We start from the raw sequence: 20,929 nt of genomic DNA, 5'->3' as shown, positions 1-20,929 counted from the left end.
TCGGGGCCTTGGGGGAGTTGCTCCCCCCCTTATCTGCCAGGGAAATTTACTTTCTCTCTCCTCCCCCCCCAAAAAAAAATTATTCCCCGAAAGAGAATCCCGATTCAGTTCTCTTTCTAGTCCGTCCCCCCTCTTCCTTCTGGCCACTTTGAGATCAGATCCCAAAGCTGCCGTTCCCCTCCCCCCCTCTCCCCAACTCTGGGAACAGGACAAGGATGGCCCCTCCAGATGTCAGTCCAGTCTACCTGGGCGCCCCCAAGCGCAGTTCTTTCCCTCCCCCAAAGTAGAGGTTGTCAGAAAGCGGCTTTTGCAGGGGATCAGGTGAGTTCACGAACTCTGCCACAGGAGAACAAACCCATCAGGTCAAGATTCAGCAGTCCATCAGCATCTGAAAGATAAAGGAGATTAGATTGGATTAGATTAGATTAGATTAGATTAGATTTCTTCCTTGGCCAAGTGTGATTGGACACACAAGGAATTTGTCTTTGGTGCATGTGCTCTCTGTGTACATAAAAAGAAAAAAAAAACATTCATCAAGACTCATAAAATACAACACTTAGTGATAGTCATAGGTCGGCCAGAAAGGTTGGCAGTTCGGCGGTTCGAATCCCTAGCGCTGCATAACGGAGTGAGCTCCCATTTCTTGTCCCGGCTTCTGCCAACCTAGCAGTTTGAAAGCACATCAAAAATGCAAGTAGAAAAATAGGAACCACCTTTGGTGGGAAGGTAGCAGCACTCCATGCACCTTTAGCGTTGAGTCATGCCAGCCACATGACCACGGAGACGTCTTCGGACAGTTCTGGCTCTTTGGCTTTGAAACGGAGATGAGAGTCGGGAACGACTAGCACGCCTGGGCGAGAGGAATCTTTTCCTTTACCTCACTAATCAAGCATTCTTTTGAAGACAACAAAGTCCACGTTCTGGAGAGCGAGGACCCCTGGGTTGAAGGTGGGAGGGCGGGCAAAGAGGTCATCTATACAGGTAGTCTTCTACTTACAACAGTTCATTTAGTGACCGTCCAAAGTTAACAACGGCACAGAAAAAAGTCACTTATGACCGTTTTTCACCGTTACAACCTTCGCAGCATCCACTGTGATCAGGTGGTCAAAACTCAGACGCTTGGCAACCACTTCATACTTATGATCGTTGCCACGTCCCGGGATCAAGTGATCCCCTTTTGTGACCTTCTGACAAACAAAGCCAATGGGGAAGCCAGATTGCCTTAGTTGCCTAACTTATCAACTGGAGCAATTCGCTTAACGGCTATGCCAAAAAAAGGTCGTAACTTTGTTGCTTGTATCCTTACGATTGATATTGTTTCATTTTTTAATATATAATAAATTTTATTTTTTTTTCCTTTAAAAAAGACAAAACAACACATACAGAACAAGAGCAAGGAGGAAAAAGAAAAAACACAATTTCATCAAGCATGTCGTTTGGTTACAAGTTTTTGTGCAACGGTTTTTACAATTAAGAATAAAGTCACTGATTATCCATTAAACATAATTACATATTTCATCGAGCATTGTGTGTTCAAGTTACCATTAATATTCTTTCATTTGTGACAACCCTTGTTTCCTTACATCCATAATTATCTACTAGGCAATACTAAGTCTTTATAACATTGTTTCACCAATCTCTAAGAGATAAAAATAAGGATTAAGTCAAAGAATTCCCATTAGTAATTTATATTACACATTTCTACTTTCCGTTAACCATAGAATTTCCGGTCATCCACAACTCCAAATATAATTTTCCATTATTAATTGTCAATCTATGTAGTATTTCAATCTATATTTATATCCGTTATTCATTATAACATCGTTATTTTATTTTATAAAATAGTCACCAGCTACAATCATACCTAACAGTTTAAATCATCTCACTCTTATACATTAGATACATTATTATTCTTATATCGTATAAGTAAATAGTCTGTTTCATAGTAAAAGCTTAACATATATAGAAAGAGAAAAAAGAAAAAGAGATTTTTTTCAAAACATTAAGTATAGCTTTCTATTATTATTACATATAAGATAAGATATAGGGGGAAAAAAGATTCATTTCCAGGTTTTTTTATCCAGCCATTGATAAAACAAATCCCATACTTTATAGAATTGCTCATCCTCTAGTTCTCTAATTTCAAATGTAAGTTTACTCATTTCAGCACAGTCCATTATTTTCCGAACAATTTCTTCCTCTGTTGGTACTTTCTCATTTTTCCAGTTTTTAGCAAATACAATTCTAGCAGCTGTTAACACATTTATAATTAAATATTTCAAGTTCTTATTGTATATTTCTGGTATTATTCCCAATAAAAAAAGTTCTGGTTTCAAGTCTATATGTTTATGTATCATTTTCTCCAACCACATGTGTATTTTAGCCCAGTATCTTTTAGCTTCAGAACAAGTCCACCACATGTGGTAGAATGTGCCTGGCGTATGTTGACATTTCCAGCATTTTTCAGACTTATTCTTCGACATTCTTGCTATTCTCGATGGGGATAGGTGCCACCTATAAAACATCTTATACAAGTTCTCTTTATATGCAGTTGACATTGTCATTTTATAATTTTGAGTCCACAGTTTTTGCCATTTTTCTAAGTCAATCCCATGTCCAAAGTTTTTCCCCCAAGCTAACATAGTTCCTTTCACTTGTTCTTCATATAATTTCACCTCTAATAGATAGGCATAAATTGATAGGAGAAATTGAGGCGTATGGAGAAGTTGCAGGTTTGAAAATAAATAAAGACAAAACAAAGATCTTGACAAAAAATATACCCCTTAAAACAAAAAGAAGAATTGGCAGAAATTTTGGAAATGCAAATTACAAATAAAGTTAAATATTTGGGGATTCACCTAACAGCCAAATGCAGCACTCTTAAAGAAGATAATTATATTAGATTGAAGCAACAATTTGCAACAGATTTGGAGAAATGGGGGAATCTTCAATTATCAATGATTGGTAGAATCGCAACAATCAAAATGAATATCCTACCTAGAGTGCTATATTTGTTCCAGACTATTCCAATTAAGCTGGGGAAAGGCTATTTTGAAGAATTAAATAAAATGGTGTTGAAATGCATATGGCAAGGGAAAAAAGCAAGAATAAAACGTAGATTGATATTGTTTCCTGATTGCTTATCTGTACCCTATGACTGTCATTAAGCGTTGTTCCTTATGATTCTTGACAAATGGATCTTGTCTTTTTATGTCCACTGAGAGCATCTGCACCAAAGACAAATTCCTTGTGTGTCCAATCACACTTGGCCAATCAAGAATTCTATGTCCCCTATATCTATATTCTATATCTATAAAATAAGGCAAAACTCACTTAACCAATGTCTCATTTAACTGCAGAAAATTTGGGCTCCATTGTGGTCGTAAGTTGAGGACTACCTGTAATTGAAGGTTCCACACCCATTTGGGCTATTCAGGTGGCCCTGAAGGCACAGAGGAAACCTCCAAATGGCCTCAATGAGTGGAATGGGGGTGAGCCCCACTGAGTCCTGGGTTCAAAGCCAATTCCTACTCAGATGCCTGAACTCTGGGACAGGAGGGGGAAGTTTCCCAGATGGCAGATGAGAAGGAAGATGGGGGGGGGGGCGATGGCTGTGTGGCTTCATTGCTGCTCCCTTTGCTCCCCCTTTGACTGCCCACATCTCCTAGGCTACTGGTTTGGGTCTCCCTCACCCCCAAGGGTTTGATGGCCTCTCTGGTCCCTCCTGGATTTCTCTCCCCCATTTTTTTAAAAATCTCCCCTCAAATCTTTACTGATTAACCATCCACGTTGGCCCACAGTGGGGTGAGCATTTTTTGAAAGTTGGAGTGACCAGGTGGGGCTTTCCTACTGCTTTTGAGGTTCCGGGCAGAGGTGAAATTCAAATTCTTTTACTACCTGTTCTGTAGGCGTGGCTAGGTGGGCGTGGTGTGGTTTGGTGGGTGTGGTTTGATTTGGTGGGCGTGGCAGGGGAAGGATACTGCAAAATCTACATTCCCTCCCCACTCTGGGGCCAGCCAGAGGTGGCACTTGCCGGTTCTCCGAACTACTCAAAATTTACGCTACCGGTTCTCTAGAACCTGTCAGAACCTGCTGGATTTCACCCCTGGTTCTGGGATTGGTATTTCTCCCTCTGGGGTGACTGCAGCCTCCTTGGGGCAAAGACTGAGTGATTCAGGAGACCCTGGCTGGAAAAGGCGGAGGACACATTTGGGGAGGGGGGCAAGTAGGGTTTGGGGGACCTGCTCTTCCTTTGGCCCTGCTTTTCCTTCCCCTTCTCTCTCACCCCAAACCTCTCTGCCTTCCAACCCTTCAGCCTCCTTCTTTGCCTCAGTTGCTTCCTGTTTCCACTTTTTACCTCCTCTTTGTCTCCTATCAAATCCCACTTCCTTCTCTGCCCCCTCCCAAGTTCCTTCTTCCTCCCTAGATGCTAAAATGGGGCCAGCTGTGCCCCATAAGATCGGGGCGGGGGGATGTCACTCAATCTTAAATTAGCCTGTTAGAAGCTAGAGAAGCAGAAATAAAATTAGATAGGGGAAATATTAAAACACAAATTGCTTATAGAATGAATAAAAACAGTAGATTAGAAGTTTTAACAGTGTAACAAGACTATATAATTTGATTACCATGATAGAGATAATCAGTAATGTGAATGTGAATTGGATCAACACGAATGATATCGAGTTAACTTTGTTCATACTGTTGTTGTGAATTGGATTAAAATGGAAAAATGGAGAAGAATTGAAGTACTAAAGAGGAGGTGTATAAATAATATAATGAAGATTATATAAACTTGATAAATGTGATAGAGATTATTAATGAGGTTAGCGTAAGCTGGATCAATATAAATGAAAGTTAAATTTGTTCATATATAATAGAGAATTATTTAGATGGAACAAAAAAGATATAGATGAAGGTAGAGATAAAGATGAGGAGAGACATTTTTTGAATACATATGTTTGAACAATATAATAAGGATTACTTAAATTTGAGAAATGTGATAGAGATTACTAATATTGATATTGTGAATTGAATTAATATGAATGATACCCAGAACCAACTCTGTTCATACACAATATAAATGTATAAACATAAATATATAAACATTAAATATAAAGTGTTTTTTTCTTTTGTCAAAGCACCTGGTATGCCCAAATATGGGAGGGGCATACTGCTTCCCTTTTGCCTTTCAGTCCCACTCCAGGAGCCTTCCAGGCAGAAAAACCTGGGGGAAAAGGGGAAGCAGTATGCTCCCTCCCATATTTGGGCATAGCAGGTGCTTTGACAAAAGAAAAAAACACTTAATCATTCCCCCGGCTCAGCTGATAAGGGAGGAGAACATGTGGCTTAGAGGTTAATATAACTGACTAGTACGTAAAAACACCCCAGGTTTGAATCCCAGTAAGGGTATGGCTAGCTGATGAGAGCTAAATAGCTTGAAATAGATCTATACTAGTCTCCCTTCATTTATTTATCAGCAAACATGCAACATGTCAGGGGTCACTCAGCTGGAGCCCCCTAACTCTGTCCCTCTGGGTCCCTTCCAGGCTCCTCTTTGCACTCCATGAAGTATTGCTCCACCTCCATCTGGGACCAGTGTCAGGGATGCCCCCACTTTGTTTTTATGAGGTACGTGGACGGTCAGGTCTTTGTTCACTACGACAGTCACAGCAGGAAGTTCCAGCCTCGAGTCTCCTGGATGGAGAAGCTGGACAAGGAATACCCCGATTACTGGGGCAGATACACCGATATATTACATGGCAATGAGATGGTGTTCAGAAGAGACCTGGAGAATCTGAGGACTTGCTACAATCACAGCAAAGGTGTATGATGGGTCGCGTGGATCCACCTGCCCCATATTCCCCCTCTCCCCAGGATCCAGAGGGGGGATAAATGAGGTCCCTTCCAGGGGAAAGGATGATTCAAAACATTTTAAAAAGGATTTTAAATATAGTATCCTTTGTGGCCCTTCAAGTCTTCATTCCCACATTGCACCAAGCCACGGTTTGCTTCTGGTTAGCTCAGGGGTCAGAGCTCTGGAACCACATGTGGCTCTTTCATCCTTTTGCTGCGGCTCCCTGTCACTCAAAATATAAGTCACAGCCGCCAATGTTGCCACACTTGCTGGCACGCAATTTATTGAACTTTTCAACCCCTGTAGGCCAACCATGGTTAAATCCAAGAAAAGAAAAGTTTCAGAAGAAAACAGAATGTTTAATTCAACCACGTATGCTGGTTCTGTGGCTGCTTAGGAAATAGTCAGGCACAAGAAGAGTTTTGTGGTTCCCGGTGTTTTCTGTGCGGAAATGGGTCCAAATGGCTCTTTGTGTCTTTACGGTTGCCGACCCCTGGCTGAGCTCAAAGTGGGAACCAGCCCTTCTGACCTGGTGCTATTTATGAATGGAGACCAAGGTTTATGTCCACAGGGATCCTTGCAAGCTTATTTTCGGATCAGCTGGATCCTCTTTGAGGCCATGAGATTCTTGGTCCCTCTTTGCAGCCCAGATTAATGCTCCTGCTCTGGATGTCCCCAAGAGAGCAGCAGAATGAAAGATGGACGAGGGAGGCACTCTCCCTCCGTTTATCCTGTGCCTCCATCTTTCTTAGTCCTCCTTGAGATCCTCCACTGCTGCCTTTTCTGATCCTGTGAATTTGAAAGCGGGATTTGCCAGCTGCCCATTTTCGGGTGAGGTTCAGGGGCTCCCTCCCACGGAAGACAGTTTTTCCCCAAACGCCATCCCTCTGCTAAACAGATAATTCCCTCAACTGTCAAACTGTTTACTAAGTCTGCATTACTAGTGCTATTAATCTACTCATCGTTCCTATCACCCGTCTCCTCCCACTCAGGACTGCAGGACTGTAACTTTGCTGCTTGTATCCTTACGATTTATACTGATTGTTTGCTAGTATGGTTTGATTGCTTGTTTGTACCTTATGACTCTCATTAAGCGTTGTACCTTATGACTCGTGACAAATGTATCTTTTCGTTTACCCTGTTTCCCTGAAAATATGACTTCCCCAGAGAATAAGCCCAATCGGACTTTTGAGCTCATGTGCTAAAATAAGCCCTTCCCCAAAAATAAGCCCTCCCACAAATATTTCAACGCATGCACAGCCGGTTCCCGCCATTTTCCTCTGGTTGGTTGTTGTGCAAATAACACGAGGTGAGATGAGGCTGGAGGGGGGGAAAGGGAGGGGGAAACATACTCCATGCACCCCACATGCCCTTACCTAATGGTCGCTCCTGCAACCCTAGCCACCACGCTCCTTCTGTCATGCTAATGGCCGCCGCAAAATGAGTGGCAGGCCCAGCGACGTGCAACACAGCAGCCGCCATGAGGTAACCACGCTCACTGCCTCCTGCATCTCAGCCTTCGGGCGCCACTTCCTCTTCCACACCGGGATGACGGAAAGGAGCATGGCACATAAATATCCTGCACAGGAGGGGAGGGGGGAAAGCAGTGCACAAAATTTGTTGAGAAGAGTGGAGGAAAATGGCCGTTCCCAGCAAACATTGCTTGGGTGTTGGGCCGACACTCAATATCCTCCCCCTCGGGCGCCGCACCTCTATTGTAAGGTTCCACTTTTCAGGAGGAAGGGGGAAACGTTTCCTTGTAATCCTGGCCGAGGAGTCTGGCACCTAGAGCTTGTCTTCTTTGTCTTGCGGGAAGGCGAGCAAGATAGTCTAGCCACCACTGCTGCAGGGAAAGGAGTGGCAGAATCTGAGGGCGTAGTTAAAAGAGAGATCAGCCTAGAATCCCTACGTAGACACAAGCAAGCGAAGTCAAACCATCCTTTAATTCCACTGACCTTTATTTAACTCCCAGGAGGTGGAGAATATTCCTGTGCATAGTATGACTAACAATTAACCAGTTTAATTGGACCTTCATATCAGTGGTGGGTTCCTACCGGTTCGGACCGGTTTGACTGAACCAGTAGTTGTTTGGGGGCCTGGGTCACTGGAACCGGCAGCAACCCAGACCTGCCACACTGCTGAACCAGTTCTCCGGGTGGCGCCATAGGTGACGCCATCTTGTTTTTTGCTTCTGTGCATGCGCAGAACAATTTTTATTGCACTAGGCATGTGTGTAAAAGGCACGCGCGGTGCGCCCACGAGTGAACTGGCAGTAGTGACTGCCGGAAACTCCCCTGCTTCTTATGTTGACCTGATCTTTCCCACTTCACAAAAGTGTTGCTGATACACACATTGTCCCCCTGTTTGAAGATGGGCAGCTGGGGTTTTCAAGGTTCCCAGGTTCTCCTGTCTTTCATGGTGGCCTCAGATTTGGAGGAGGAGCCTGACAGTGAGCAGCCAGCTCCAGGATTATTGACAGATAGTAAACTAAAGACTCTGGATAGGAAGACCCAGAAAAACAATGGCAATAAATCCCTTATGTCTTCATCTTGGAAGCAATGCTGACAGACAGAAAATAGCGCAGCAGAATGTACAGCTAGAGAGAAGGAACATTGCTAGTAGAAGAAAAACACACGAATAGAGTTTCAGACACTGCTAGTAAAGAAACAAGTAGCTTTACTACTACTAATTGCTTCACAAGCAGTGATAGTAGATATTAGATAGTAGATATATGTCCAAACACAATTCAAAGAACAAACAATTGCTTGCAGTCGCAGTTCACGTTCCAGTCATCAAGCGAGCAAGTAGTTATCAAGCATAGGACAAACAGAGAGAGAGTGAGCTCTCCTGTCTCCTCCTTATTGTAGAGTTAATTACAGCTGATAAGTACATCCACCCATTTAAAGCAATAACGACCATTTGTTATTGTATATAGATACATGTTGCCTACCCAACACTAGGAGTATACTCCCAACACTTACCATTAAGCACATTAGACGGTTGAAGAAGGAAAAGGGGCATTGGGAGGCTGACAATTGAGGCCAAAATTTCCATTGCTAAACAAGATAGTTGTTAAGTGAGATTGGCCCCATTTTATGACCTTTCAGGCTCTACAAACAAAGGCACAACAAAATAGCAGCAATGATGCATTGGAGAATCTACAAGAAATACGATTTGTCTGGAAGTAAGGACTGGTGGGACCATAAAATAGAGAAAGTGATTGAAAATGAAGAAACTAACAAACCTCTGGGTGTTTAGAATTGAAACAGACAGGCACCTGTCACATAACACCCCAGTCAGAACACTTCCTGTCAGGAGGAAAATCTTTCAGAAGAAGTGAAAAGGCAATGGGGGAAAGAGGAAGATAGCTGGGGAGAAGAAAAAGAGGTTAGAATAAGCAATCATAGAATAAAACAATGAGGGGAAAGGCTGAGGGGACTGAACGCTAGAAGCCATCATCAAAATACAGATCTAAAAGTAGATGGAAGAAATGAGCAAAAAGAAGTGTATGGGAAGCAACCCTCCCCCCAAAAAGAAGATGATTAAAAATTTGGATGAGGGTGAAAGACGTGGGATAAAGGAGAATGAAAAGAAAAGGAGTGTGAAATAAGATATTTTATGAAAGTACTTTAATAATGTGTATGAATACTAGAATTACGTAAGTTGGACAATTGTTCTATAGGTGGCGTAAGATAATAACGATCATTTTTGAATGTATGCTAGGAGTGTAGTAATGTAATGAATATTATTATGAGAATTGTATAAGTAGGGAAATTATCTCGTACAAATAATAGGATTATAAGAAATGAAGGATTGGAAAAAAATAATATGTACCTAAACATGTGATTAATAATGAATAGCTCCACCCCAGTACCAGCCTAATTTCTACTCTGTACATGCTCAGAGGAAGCCTTATGACTTCAGAAGAGAGCAGGAGGTGGTTCAAGCCTTGAAGAAATCATTGCATCTTACTCATGCTTGGCACATCACGGGAAGTGTAAAAGCAGGAGCATTAATTCATTATTGACTACATTTGGCCATCGTCATAACAAGGATTATAACCAGAAGAGAGACTTATTATTTTAGTCCCAGGATTCCCCAGAAGAACCGCCAAAGGAGAGAGCAGCCATCTTTGTTTATTTTAGGGAAACTGAAGAGTTTGAAGCTTCCTCAAGATTCATGTCTTCACCAGAGAATAAAAGGAAATAAGGCATTTTATGTACTGCATTTAATACCTCTGACCTTCTCCCCTAGAAAGACGGGTCTTCACTTTGAAAATGCAACACAAGCTTTTCATCCAGATTCCAGAGCGAAGATCACTTGGGGTTCTTCACCTGGAACATAGTAGATTCATCCGGCTGGAAGGGACCTCAGAGGTCTTCTAGTCCAGCCCTCAGCTCAAAGCAGGAGAGCTTGCTCCATCCCCGTCAAAATGGCTGCCTTGTCCATTTTCGAAAACCTCCAGTGACCCACAACTCCAGAGAGAAAGATCATGATTGACATACTGAAACATTAAAAAATGAAAAATAGAAAGATCACGTCTTTGATTACTAGAATGATAAGGGAAGGGGGGGGAAAGAGGGCTAAAATAGAGGTAGAAATATGAAGAGAAAATATTAAAAATGGATATTAAGAGGATATGAAGTATGGTAGAATTATGAGACAGTTTAGAAATGAAAGATGACCATAGAAACTATGTGTTAGTAGAATAAAAAATGAAAATGAATTGCAATTATTCAGAATAAAATTGTTATGATTAGAGGTATTGAAATGTATGAAACCCAGGAACCAAACGAAATGAGATGTATAAGAATAAAAAAAAACTTTTTTTAAAAAAAGAACACTTCCTATTCTCCCATCCCCACCCACCCCAATCCGGCCAGAACTGATGAATCTTCTTGGACAGAAAGTGAAAGATTTTTTTCTTTTCTCAAGGAAAAAAACCCAGTCCAGTTGCCTTTTGAAAAAGCACCTTTGAGACTGCTATGAGGTGAATGACTGAGAATCGCCAAACACATAACACACCAGATTTAACAATTGTCAATAAGAAAGAGAAAAAAGTCGGGATAGTGGATGTGGCAGTACCTGGAGACAGCGGAATCAAGGAGAAAAAAACGGGAGAAGATCACAAAATACAAAGAGAAATAAATCAACTGTGGCAAAGAAGAGCAAAGATAGCACCCATAGGCATAAGCACCTTGAGTGCAATCCCAAAACAACTGGAGCACAATTGGAGCATCGGCATTGACAAATTCACCACCAGTCAATTGCGAAAGGCAGCTGTGCTCAGAACTGCTGGCATCCTGTGACGATACCTTCAAACCCCATCAAACACCCACCGCCTGCCTATCCTTGGTCCTTGGGAAGGGCTCAGTCGGCGGAGAAAAATGCCAAATGCAGTCTGAATATCTGGCAGGCTGTGCGATGAAAAAAGAATGGAAATATTAATTTAAAAATAGTAAAGAAATACATTAAAAAGAAAAGAAAAATCTCAAAGCGCAATCCAGGTGGACCACGGAGTGTTTTTCTGACATCAGTTTTTAATGTTTCTACGTAAACATGTTCAGCGGAGGCCTTGCTCAGCTTGGATAGCATCCATGAGTTTCTGTGGCCATGCGATGGTTTCTGTGCAAATCCCCATTTGCACAAGGTGCTGCACCTTAAACCAGGGGTGTCCAAACTTGGGAACTTTAAGACTTGTGGACTTCAACTCCCAGAATTCTGGGAGTTGAAGTCCACAAGTCTTAAAGTTCCCAAGTTTGGACACCCCTGCCTTAAACAGACGAAGGTTTGGCCTGCTGTGAATCCAGGGAGAAAAGAGAGGATCTAAAAGTGAGGCTGGTCCTGCAGAAGGCCAGTTTCCAGAGACTCAAAAGCAGCTGGAAGGTCCCCCTAATGGCCTCGGCCTTCTTCATCTGTATAAGTGCAAATCCATGAGAGGAAGGCAGAAGATCCTTCTTTTCCCTTCCACCCCAGGACCAGCTTAATTTCTACTCTGTACATGCTCAAAGGAAGCCTTCTGACTTCAGAAGAGAGCAGGAGGTGGTTCAAGCCTTGAAGAAATCACTGCATCTTACTCATGCTTGGCACATCAGCTCTGGGCCAACAGAATAAACATATCAGGAGAAGGACAGGAGACCATAAATACAACCCACAAAAGACAAATGAGCACCAAGGATGAACCACTCAGCCAGAGATTCAGGGGACTCAATGCCTGGCACAGAGCCCAGTTTGGCTGGCCTTCCGGGACGGCTGAGAGGAGGGGGATCTGCTGGAGGGCAATTCAGAGGCCGGAGAAGAGGGCCTTATTTGAAGGAGGGGAGGGGGGGTCCCCCTTTCCAGTCTAATGGCAGATGCCCCCCAGGCAGCCGGGTCTCAAGGGAAACTATAAAGTTCCCCGTCAAAGGGAGAGCAGAACAGAGGTCCTATTGGTCATTGCCTAGCAACAGAGTAAACATTCCCATGAGTGACAGTTGGCCGCAGCCTATAGAAGAGGTTGGCCTGGCTTCCTTCTCTCTGCTGGCAACAGAGTTTAGCTCAGGTGGGTCTGAATTTCACTCTTGAACCTGAGACCTTTGGAGCTGCTGAGGACCTTGAGCTGGACCTTGGACCAACTGAGCAACTCTTTCCTAGGCTCTTCTTTTAAAACACACACACACACACACACACACACTCTGAATCAGGCAAGGCTTCCTTTTGGCTGACGTTCCTGGGGACTTTGCTAACTCAGTGACTGGGAAATAAAAGGGAGGTTATAGGACTCCAAGTGCAGCCGGGGCTCCCTGGGATTTTAGGCCTCACTATTAGCACTTTGAAAGGGGATAGTTGCGCTTTTGACATGGCAGGCAGCATCTCTCTCTCTCTCTTTTTTTTAACTTTCAGGAAGCGAGTTTTCCTGTCCTTAGCCAAGGCCGTTTCTTTTGGTATGTGAGAACTTCCTTTCTCAGCAACTACGCAACAGAAAGTGTCTTCTGGAAGACCTTGGATACACGTGCAAGTATGAAGGAAGATAGGAATTTATCTGGAAAAGGGAATATGTGGACTAAAAGTTTTGCCACTCTGTGGAATGCCATCTAGAATCCTTGTTTTCTATTATTCAAGCTTCACATTTAATCTCTCTCTTATTGTTTCATCTCTTGCTTTCTGACATATCACATATACCAAAAATATGAACGGTTTCTGTAACTGATAAAAAGATTGGGCCCCTCTCACAGGTTCTTTTAACTATATACCCAGCTTGGTGGACTGGAGACACATAAGAATTGGTGTAGGGTTTCCTGCCTGAGCAGGGGGTTGGACTAGAAGACCTCCAAGGCCCCTTCCAAGGCTGTTATTCTGTAAGAGCGAAAACACAGGTCCCTAGACAAAACACACAAACACACTCCTCACGCTTTTCCACAGCTACTCCCACCTGCATTCCTCCTTGTGAGTATAGTTGGAGAAAAACATCCCTTTCTAACTGCTTTACTCCCACACAAAAATACATACCTCCTTTCTGGGCAGATGGATGTCTCTCTCACAGATCCCATAATGGAGACTTTTTCCTTGGCCTGAATTTCTTGGTGTTTCCTATTTTCAGGAGGGCAAAGAAGCCCCTTTGCAAAGGGAAAAGCCTCTCTCTCAAATTCAGGGCCCAAGTTCTTATCCTTTCCAGGCCAAAGTCGGGGTGCCTGAGTTTGGAGGCCAGAGCGGGGCCTGCCTGAAGAATCTCTCTCTAAAGGACGATGCAGAGTTAGAGAGGGGCTGCCTGCAGGCCCTAAAATGGAGGAAGGCTCCCTGCAGCCGACCTAAAATGGCAGGTGGCTGACTGCCAATGGGATCTGACTCAGCGTGGCAGATGGTTCTCCCCCCTCGCCCCACTTGAAATTGAGAAAGCGCCAGTCCCTCAATGCCTCCAGGAGACTCACAGTCGTATGTGCATTTGCAGCCTGTTTTCAGCAGTTTGTGAAAGTTTTGTGCAACTTCAGCAGCTCTTCAGCTCAAGGAAGGAGAAAACCATTCAGTGTGTCAAGTCCTGTCTTGTTCCCATTGTTCTCTTTTTGCAATGCCTCCCAAGTGAAAACTCAGAGAAAGGAAAATTGTCATCTTAAAACCAACTAATGGGGGTCTTTGGAAGGTGGAAGGAAAGTGGCAGCACTTGGTGCCTTCTTTGCTGAAAAAATAAATGTGGGGTGGGAAATAATTTTCTCTTGGCTATGAAAGCAAAGCCTCCCAAATAATAATAATAATGATAATAATAATAATAATAATAATAATAATAATAATAATAATAATAATAATAATAATGATGATGATGATGATAATAATAATAATAATAATAATAATAATAATAATAATAATAATAATAATAATAATAATGATAATAATAAGTCTTCTCTTCAATACAGTTGAATAAAAATAACATTACAGTGTGAACTTTTTATTTTGTGTATTTAAGTTTCTTTGACAACAAACTTGTGTAATCAACAAAACTTAAAGTCAAAGTTTCATTTTTTCCCCTGTGTCAAGCACAGAATCCAAAAGCAATTTCCAAGTAGAAACAAAATTAGATGTATTCTTTTCTTTGAAGTATTTAATCTGTCCATTTTTGCTGCTGCCAACATGGATAACATTGAAGTTCCTTTTTTCCACAAAGAAAAGTCTCTCGTTTAAATTTCATCTTCATTTTGACATTCTTTTGTATTAAAATATGAATTTTATTTTAATATTTAAAATGTGCAATATTTAACAAATCTTTTTATTATTAATCAATGAAAAGGATTTGATGGGATCATCAATGCAGCCCCATTGCTAGTTCCCCAGTTCCTTGAGATCCCAAAGCCTATTCACACAAACATTATTTTCTTTATATTTTATACTTATATATATATTTATACTTATACCTGTTATCTTGTACATGTTCCACAAACTAAATAAAATGAAAAAAATAAAATAAAAAATGAAGGACTTCTGGAAGGATATCAAGGATGATGATCACAGCAGAAAAGGCCCGTCTCCTGGATCCCACTACTTGTGACTCCTTAACAGCCAAGACCCACAACGTGCCTCTTCTGCTAGAGCTGGTGGGGTGGACGGATGTGATTGGAAGAGGGGGTCTCATTCCATGAAGGGCTTCAAAGGTCAAAAACAGGACCCTGAATTGGACCCAGAAGCAAACTGGCCATCAATGCCTCCTGTGGAGCAGAGGTGTCAGGTGTGCTGTTCTTGGGGTGCATAATAACTGCCCATATCACCAAATTTTGTACTAGCTGAAACCTTCCCGATGCTCTTCTAGGGCAGCCCCATGTAGAGTGCATTAGAGTAGCGCAGCCAGGATGGCTATGTACCTTTGACTAATATATCAATAAACTCTGGGCATCCCTAAGGAAGGAGTCTGGAGAGACAAGAGGGTGCAGTGTCTGCATGGATCAACGGCCTCCCCTTTGGGACAGAGGTCCAAATCTAGCATGCTGTGTAAAATACGGCTCAGATATTCACACAGAGAGTTTGTGATTTACAAGCAATCTACGTGAATTCCTTCACAGGATTAGTGTTCACATCTGGTCATTTACATTTGTCCTTTGGTGCACAAAATTACATTTGTTGTACTTAAGAGAGTGAAACCTTCCTATCCTATCATTGTCAGGAATCGCCTGTCGCAGGTCTGTAGTTTGTACGTCTATCGGTTTCACAAAGAAGCCAGCAAAGAGAAGGATAGCTTACACAATCCAGCAGCTAATTTAAACAGTTCCATCTTTGGCTGGCTTGTTTCTACGTAATTTGATTAATTTCTGGCTGCCTTGGGGCTTAAAACAGTATTTGAGACTTTTCTTCTGATGGGATGGTTTTTCCTCCCCCCCCCCCTTTGCTAATTGAGAGGAGAAACAGCAAAGCTGAAGGCCAGCAGGGGGCGCCAATCTCCAGCTCATTCAAGTGTTTCTGGAAATTCTTAGGGCTGGCCTTGCTGAGACTTTCTGGATCTGACACATTTTCAAAGATTTATATTCTTTATATATAGAGAACATATATTATGCTCTATATTTTACATTTTTGAGCTATCAAGCTATCCCCTCCTCGTTCCTACAGACAGGACCTAATTTCCACTCTGTGCATGCTCAGTGGAAAGGCTTTCTTCTGCAAAGATGAGTCAAGCCCTGAAAAGACCATTGGATGTTTCTCATACTTTGTTCATCATAGGAAACGTAAAATCTACTGAATTTGGGAATCATAATAACTGTAATCAGAAGAGGGATTTATTATTATAAGGAGTCTCCAGAAGAGCCGCCAAAGGAGAGAGCAGCCATCTTAGTTTATTGTGGGAAAAGAGAAGAGTTTGGAGCTTCCTAAAGATTCAGGGCTTCCCCAGAGAAGAAAAGGAAGTAGGGAATTCAAATATTATATTTGATACCTCTGGCATTTCCCCCTAGAAAGAAATATCTTCGCCTTGAAGATGCCACAAAAAAGCCTTTGAGCATTTTTATCCAGAGCGAAGATCATTTGGGGTGTCTGAGGTAAACCACAGAATCATAGGACTGGAAAGGACCTCAGAGGTCTCCTAGTCCACCCCTCAGATCCAGGCAGGAGACCTAACACCATCCCACTCCGACAGTTCTCCAGTCTGTTTTTAGAAACTTCCAGTGAGGGAGCACTCACAATTCCAGGATGAAAGTTATTCTGCTGAGTAATTGTTCTCAGGGTTAGAGAATTTCTCCTTACTTCTAGGTTGGATCTCTCTTTAAGAAGCTTCCACCCGTTGCTTCATGTCCTGCTGCCTGGGGCTTTGGAGAAGAGCTCAATCCTTTCTTCTCTGGGACAGACCCTCAAGTGCTGGAAGTCAGTTATTCTGACACATATAACACTCCCCCCCCCCCCAATTCCTCTATTCCATAGGCCAGGCACACCAAGCTCTCTCAATGGTTCTCTATACCATTCAACCTTCCTTTAGCGTCTTTGTTGCTCCTCTCTGCTCTCTTTCCAGGGTCTCAGCATCTGTTTTGAATCATGGAGACCAGAAGTGGAGCCGACACTCCAAGGGTGGCCTCACATCTGCAGGATAAACCGGAATGATCGTTTCTCGGCTTCTCTTGATGTTCTCCCTCTGTTGATGCAGCCCAAGACTTCACTGTCTTTTTTGGCGTCTCCACCTGATCTCCCACAGGGAGGGGCTGTGCGGGGTCTCCCCTCCCCCCAGGCCCAGAAAAGGCTCCCGCTTTTCCCAGCCCCCCCAGTTCCGCCCCTCCCCCCAAGTGGCGGAATGGCTGGAAGGGGATTTCCTGAAGGAACTTTCGCTTTTCCTTTCCCTCCTCTCTCACCGATTGCGCCTGGACGTCTGCCTAGCAACAATGACGACTTGAGGTTATTTTTTTTCAATTGGTTAAGCTTGACCAATCATCGGTTTCCTCTGGATTGTTGCGTTGCTGATCGCCCGACGTGAGTCTTCATTTGCCTGCAACTTCGAGAGAGGGCAGCGCTAGGTGAGGATGGCGGCTAAGATGGCCGTGAGCTCTGCGCCCCTGTGGCTCCTGGTGCTGCTGGGGGTCTCCCTCCACGAGAGCTGCGTTGGTGAGTCCCTTTGGGGCCTTCGGGGGTTCCGGCCTCTTTTTCTTCCAGGGACTTTTTCTCTCTCCTTTATTCCCAGAAATAGAATCCTCCTTCGGTCCTCTTTCTAGTCCGCTCCCCTTCCCCACTTTGGCCATTTTGAGATTAGGTCCCAAAGCCTGGATGGGACTCTGCTGCCTCTCCCCCCCCCCCCCACTTCCCCAGGAGAGCCCCTCTGGGAGCAGGACGAGGGTGGCCCCTCCAGACCTCAGTCAAGTCTATCTGAGCGCCCCCAAGCGCAGTTCTTTCCCTCCCCCAAAGCGGAGATTGTGGGAAAGCGGCGTTTGCAGGAGATCAGGTCAGTTCACAAACTTCCTGGCTTCCTTCGCCCAACCCCTCCGCCTGGGTCCCCTTCCCTGCCTTGAGCTGGGATTCGTGGCTCTTTGGGGCTTCTGGTGCTGGGAGGACCCGGCTTGTTTCTGGAATGGGTTCCGTGTCTTGGCAGAGGCTGCTGCAGTGGAGCGATCCGGGCTCAGATTGTCCTGTGAATGCAGCAGGATGAGAGTCTGGAGAGAATAATCAATAACCTCCCTAAAGATTCCTCCTTCCTGGTTTTCACTTTTTTCTTCCGCTAAAAAAACTTTGATGTTCCTCGATCAGGACTTTGAGTGACAGAAACTGAAATCATTTTGTGTGTTTCTCTTGGATTCCCCAGAGGGGCTTTGAAGGGGACAGGACCCTCCCCACAGAGACAGCTGAGCCCCCCCCCCCAACCTGGTTGGTCTCAGCAGGAACCCCCAAGAAGCCTCAGGGGGGGCAGGGGGTGGGGCCAGGGAGGGGAGGCCCCAGGGGCTTCTGGGATGAGGGGAATTCTAGGAATTGAAGTCACAATTGACCCAGAATTTATGTTGCTAAGTGAGACATTTATTAAGTGAATTTGGACCCATTTTATGACCTTTCTTGCCACAGTGAATCACTGCAGTCGTTAAATTAGTAACATGTTTTTAAGTGAATCTGGCTTCCCCATTGTCTTTGCTCATCAGAAGGTTGCAAAAGATGATCACACATGACTGCAACCGTCATAAATATGAACCATTTGTCTCAGGTGTCTGAATTTTGATCATGTGACAATGGGGGAATGCTACAATGGTTGTAACTGTGAAAAATGGTCATAAATTACTTTCTCCAGTGCCCTTGTAACTTCAAATGGTCACTAAATGAACTGTTGTAAAAAGAGGACTGCTTGTATACCGTTTCACAGTGCTTTTACAGCCCTCTCTAAGTGGTTTACAGAGTCAGCATCTTGTCCCCAACAATCTGGGTCCTCATTTTACTGACCTTGGAAGGACGGAAGCCTGAATCGATTTTGAGCCACTCAGGATCGAACTCTGTGGGCGGAATCAGCCTGCAATGCTGCATTCCAACCACTGGGCCACCTTGGCTCAAGGTATGAGGGGAAGCCCCACTGAGCCCTGGGTTCAAAGCCAATTCCTCTTCGGATGACTGAGCTCTGGGACGGGAGGGGGATTTCCCAGGGGGGGAGGGGGGCAGGAGGAAGATCCAGGTGAACTACATGGCATCATTGCTGCTCCCTTCGCTCCCCCTTCGCCTTCCGAGATCTCCCGAGCCTTTGAGGGGGGCTTGGTGGCTCTTGGCGGCTTCTGGTGCTGGGGGGACCCGGCTTGTTTCTGGAATCGGTTGGGTGTTTTGGCCAACGCCGACACTGAATCTTCGAGATGAGGCTGCCCTGTGGATGCAGCAGGAGAAGAGAGAGAAAGGCTCCTTTGAATAAGGTTTCTAAAGATCGGCCTTTATTATGTTCACTTTCTCCTCCGTCCTAAACCCCAAAATCCCCAGAGCTTTTCTCTAGGACAGGCAGGGATTTTCCCACCCAAAATCCTCCTCCTTCCATTTCGGGAGCTCTCAGCGTGGGTCAGTTTGCAGGATCCAAAATATTTAAGATGTACTTATGATTCCTTAGGAATCAGGAAGGGGCCTTGGGGGGTTCCTGGGTCTTTGCTCTGAGAAACGACCCTATGAATGGAGCAGCTTTTCAAAAGACAGAAAGAAAATCTGTCAGGATCTGAAGGATTAAAGAGGCTGGTTGGAGGCAGAAGAAGAGAAGCAGCTCTGGATGGGGAGCATGAAATGAACGGCTTGCTTGGACACAGACAGTCCTGACTTGAGGGAGGTTCATGATTGTGGGGATGCCCAACCTGCGTTACATTCAGACGTTTCTCCTCTCAGGCTTCCTCATTGCTCAGCCCCACAAGGGAAAGGAACAAGGGTTCTGGATCACGGAGAGTCCGATCCCCCCTCCTTCTGTTGGAGAAAAGCTCCGATCCCTTTGGATCCTGGAATCTCCCCAGAGCAGGAAGTGGATCTGGGGCTCCCTCTCCCCAAAACCTCTGAGAAGCTGCCTGGGATTGTGGGGAGGAGCAGGAAGGGGGAGGGAGCCTTTGCCTTGGACTGGGAAGGACTGGGAGGCCATACTGGATGGAATGGGTAGTAGGACTACATGTAGTCCTCTACTTAAAACAGTTCATTTAGTGACTGTTCAAAGTTGCAATGTCATTGAAAATAGTGACAGAATGACAATTTTTCACACTTATGACCATTTTAGTGTCCTCATCGTCACGTGACTGAGATTCGGATGCTTGGCAACTGATTCATATTTATGACGGTTGCAGTCTCCCCATATCACGTGACCCCCTTTTGCAACATTCTGACAAAGTCAATGGAGAAGCCAGATTCACAACAACCGGGTTATTAATTTAACAACTGCAATGATTCATTTAACAACTCTGGCAAGACAATTTGTAAAATGGAGCAAAACTCACTTAACAAATGTCTCACTTAGCAACAAAAAATGTGGGCTCAGTTATGGTCATAAGCCGAGGACTGCCTGTGTTTATTTCTCTGCCCTTTTCCATGGAGACCCAGGTTCTGCCCAAATAAGTCCCATGAAGGATCCTGAAAATGATCTTTAAAATCTTTGGTGAAAGAATTTCTCATCTGAAGAGCTTTCAGAATGGAGACCAAAAAGGGGCCTTGGAGTTTTTACAGTTTCACAGATTTCCCAGCTGCATTTTATTCATTTTATTTTATTTTTATTCTTGTAACCTGGTTAGAAGTTGTTGTTTTTCTGTTCACTGGGCAGCCTTAGAGTTTCTTCCCTGCTGAGCCCCGAGCCCCCACCCCCCCATGGTTGGTCTCAGCAGGAACTCCCACCCAGCCTCAGGGGGGGGTAGGGGGTGGAGAGGCCCATGGATTTCTGGGAATGAGGGGAATTCTGGGAGTTGAAGTCCAAATGGCTGAGTGTGAGAAACTCTGATTTAGGCCTTTACGTTGAGAGTCTCTGATCCTGTGAAGGGATGGAGAGCCAGGATCCCAATCCCCTCCCGAGGAGGCTGGGGGGCATTTCTGCCTTTCTTTGGGCTGACAAAGGGCAGGATGAGCCCCAGAGGAGGACAAGGGTCAGAGCAGCTTCTGGGGAAAGGGAAGGGGGAGATTCAGAGGAAAAGCCTCCGTGAATGATGGTTTCAGGGCCCTAACTGG

At 44.1% G+C, this 20,929-nt stretch overlaps 1 protein-coding gene and 1 long non-coding RNA gene across 8 annotated transcripts in view; one reads left to right on the top strand and one right to left on the bottom strand.

The window, feature by feature from the left end:
- The window catches only part of LOC309383796 (class I histocompatibility antigen, F10 alpha chain-like), a 33,876-nt gene that overhangs the window by 211 nt on the left and 12,736 nt on the right, over positions 1-20,929 (top strand). Inside the window, exon 1 of one of the 7 annotated variants that reach the window (XM_081936702.1) lies at positions 17,234-17,395. The exons of the other annotated variants lie outside the window; for them this stretch is intronic. Coding sequence (XP_081792828.1) covers positions 17,314-17,395 — 82 coding nt within the window. The 5' untranslated portion in view covers positions 17,234-17,313. Of the gene's footprint in view, positions 1-17,233; positions 17,396-20,929 lie in introns of those variants that run through there. 7 annotated transcript variants of the gene reach the window in all.
- On the bottom strand, positions 94-17,079 carry LOC309383822. Its single transcript, XR_014173924.1, has 3 exons — positions 16,735-17,079; positions 5,786-6,643; positions 94-388 (listed from the first exon to the last, which is right to left on the bottom strand). It is a non-coding gene; the product is annotated as an uncharacterized lncRNA (long non-coding RNA).

This window comes from Natrix helvetica (assembly GCF_964273705.1).
Source record: "Natrix helvetica genome assembly, chromosome: 1".
Classification (NCBI taxonomy): Eukaryota; Metazoa; Chordata; class Lepidosauria; order Squamata; family Natricidae; genus Natrix; species Natrix helvetica.
Note: the sequence above shows the minus strand (reverse complement) of the source record. Positions and strands in the feature narration are given on the sequence as shown.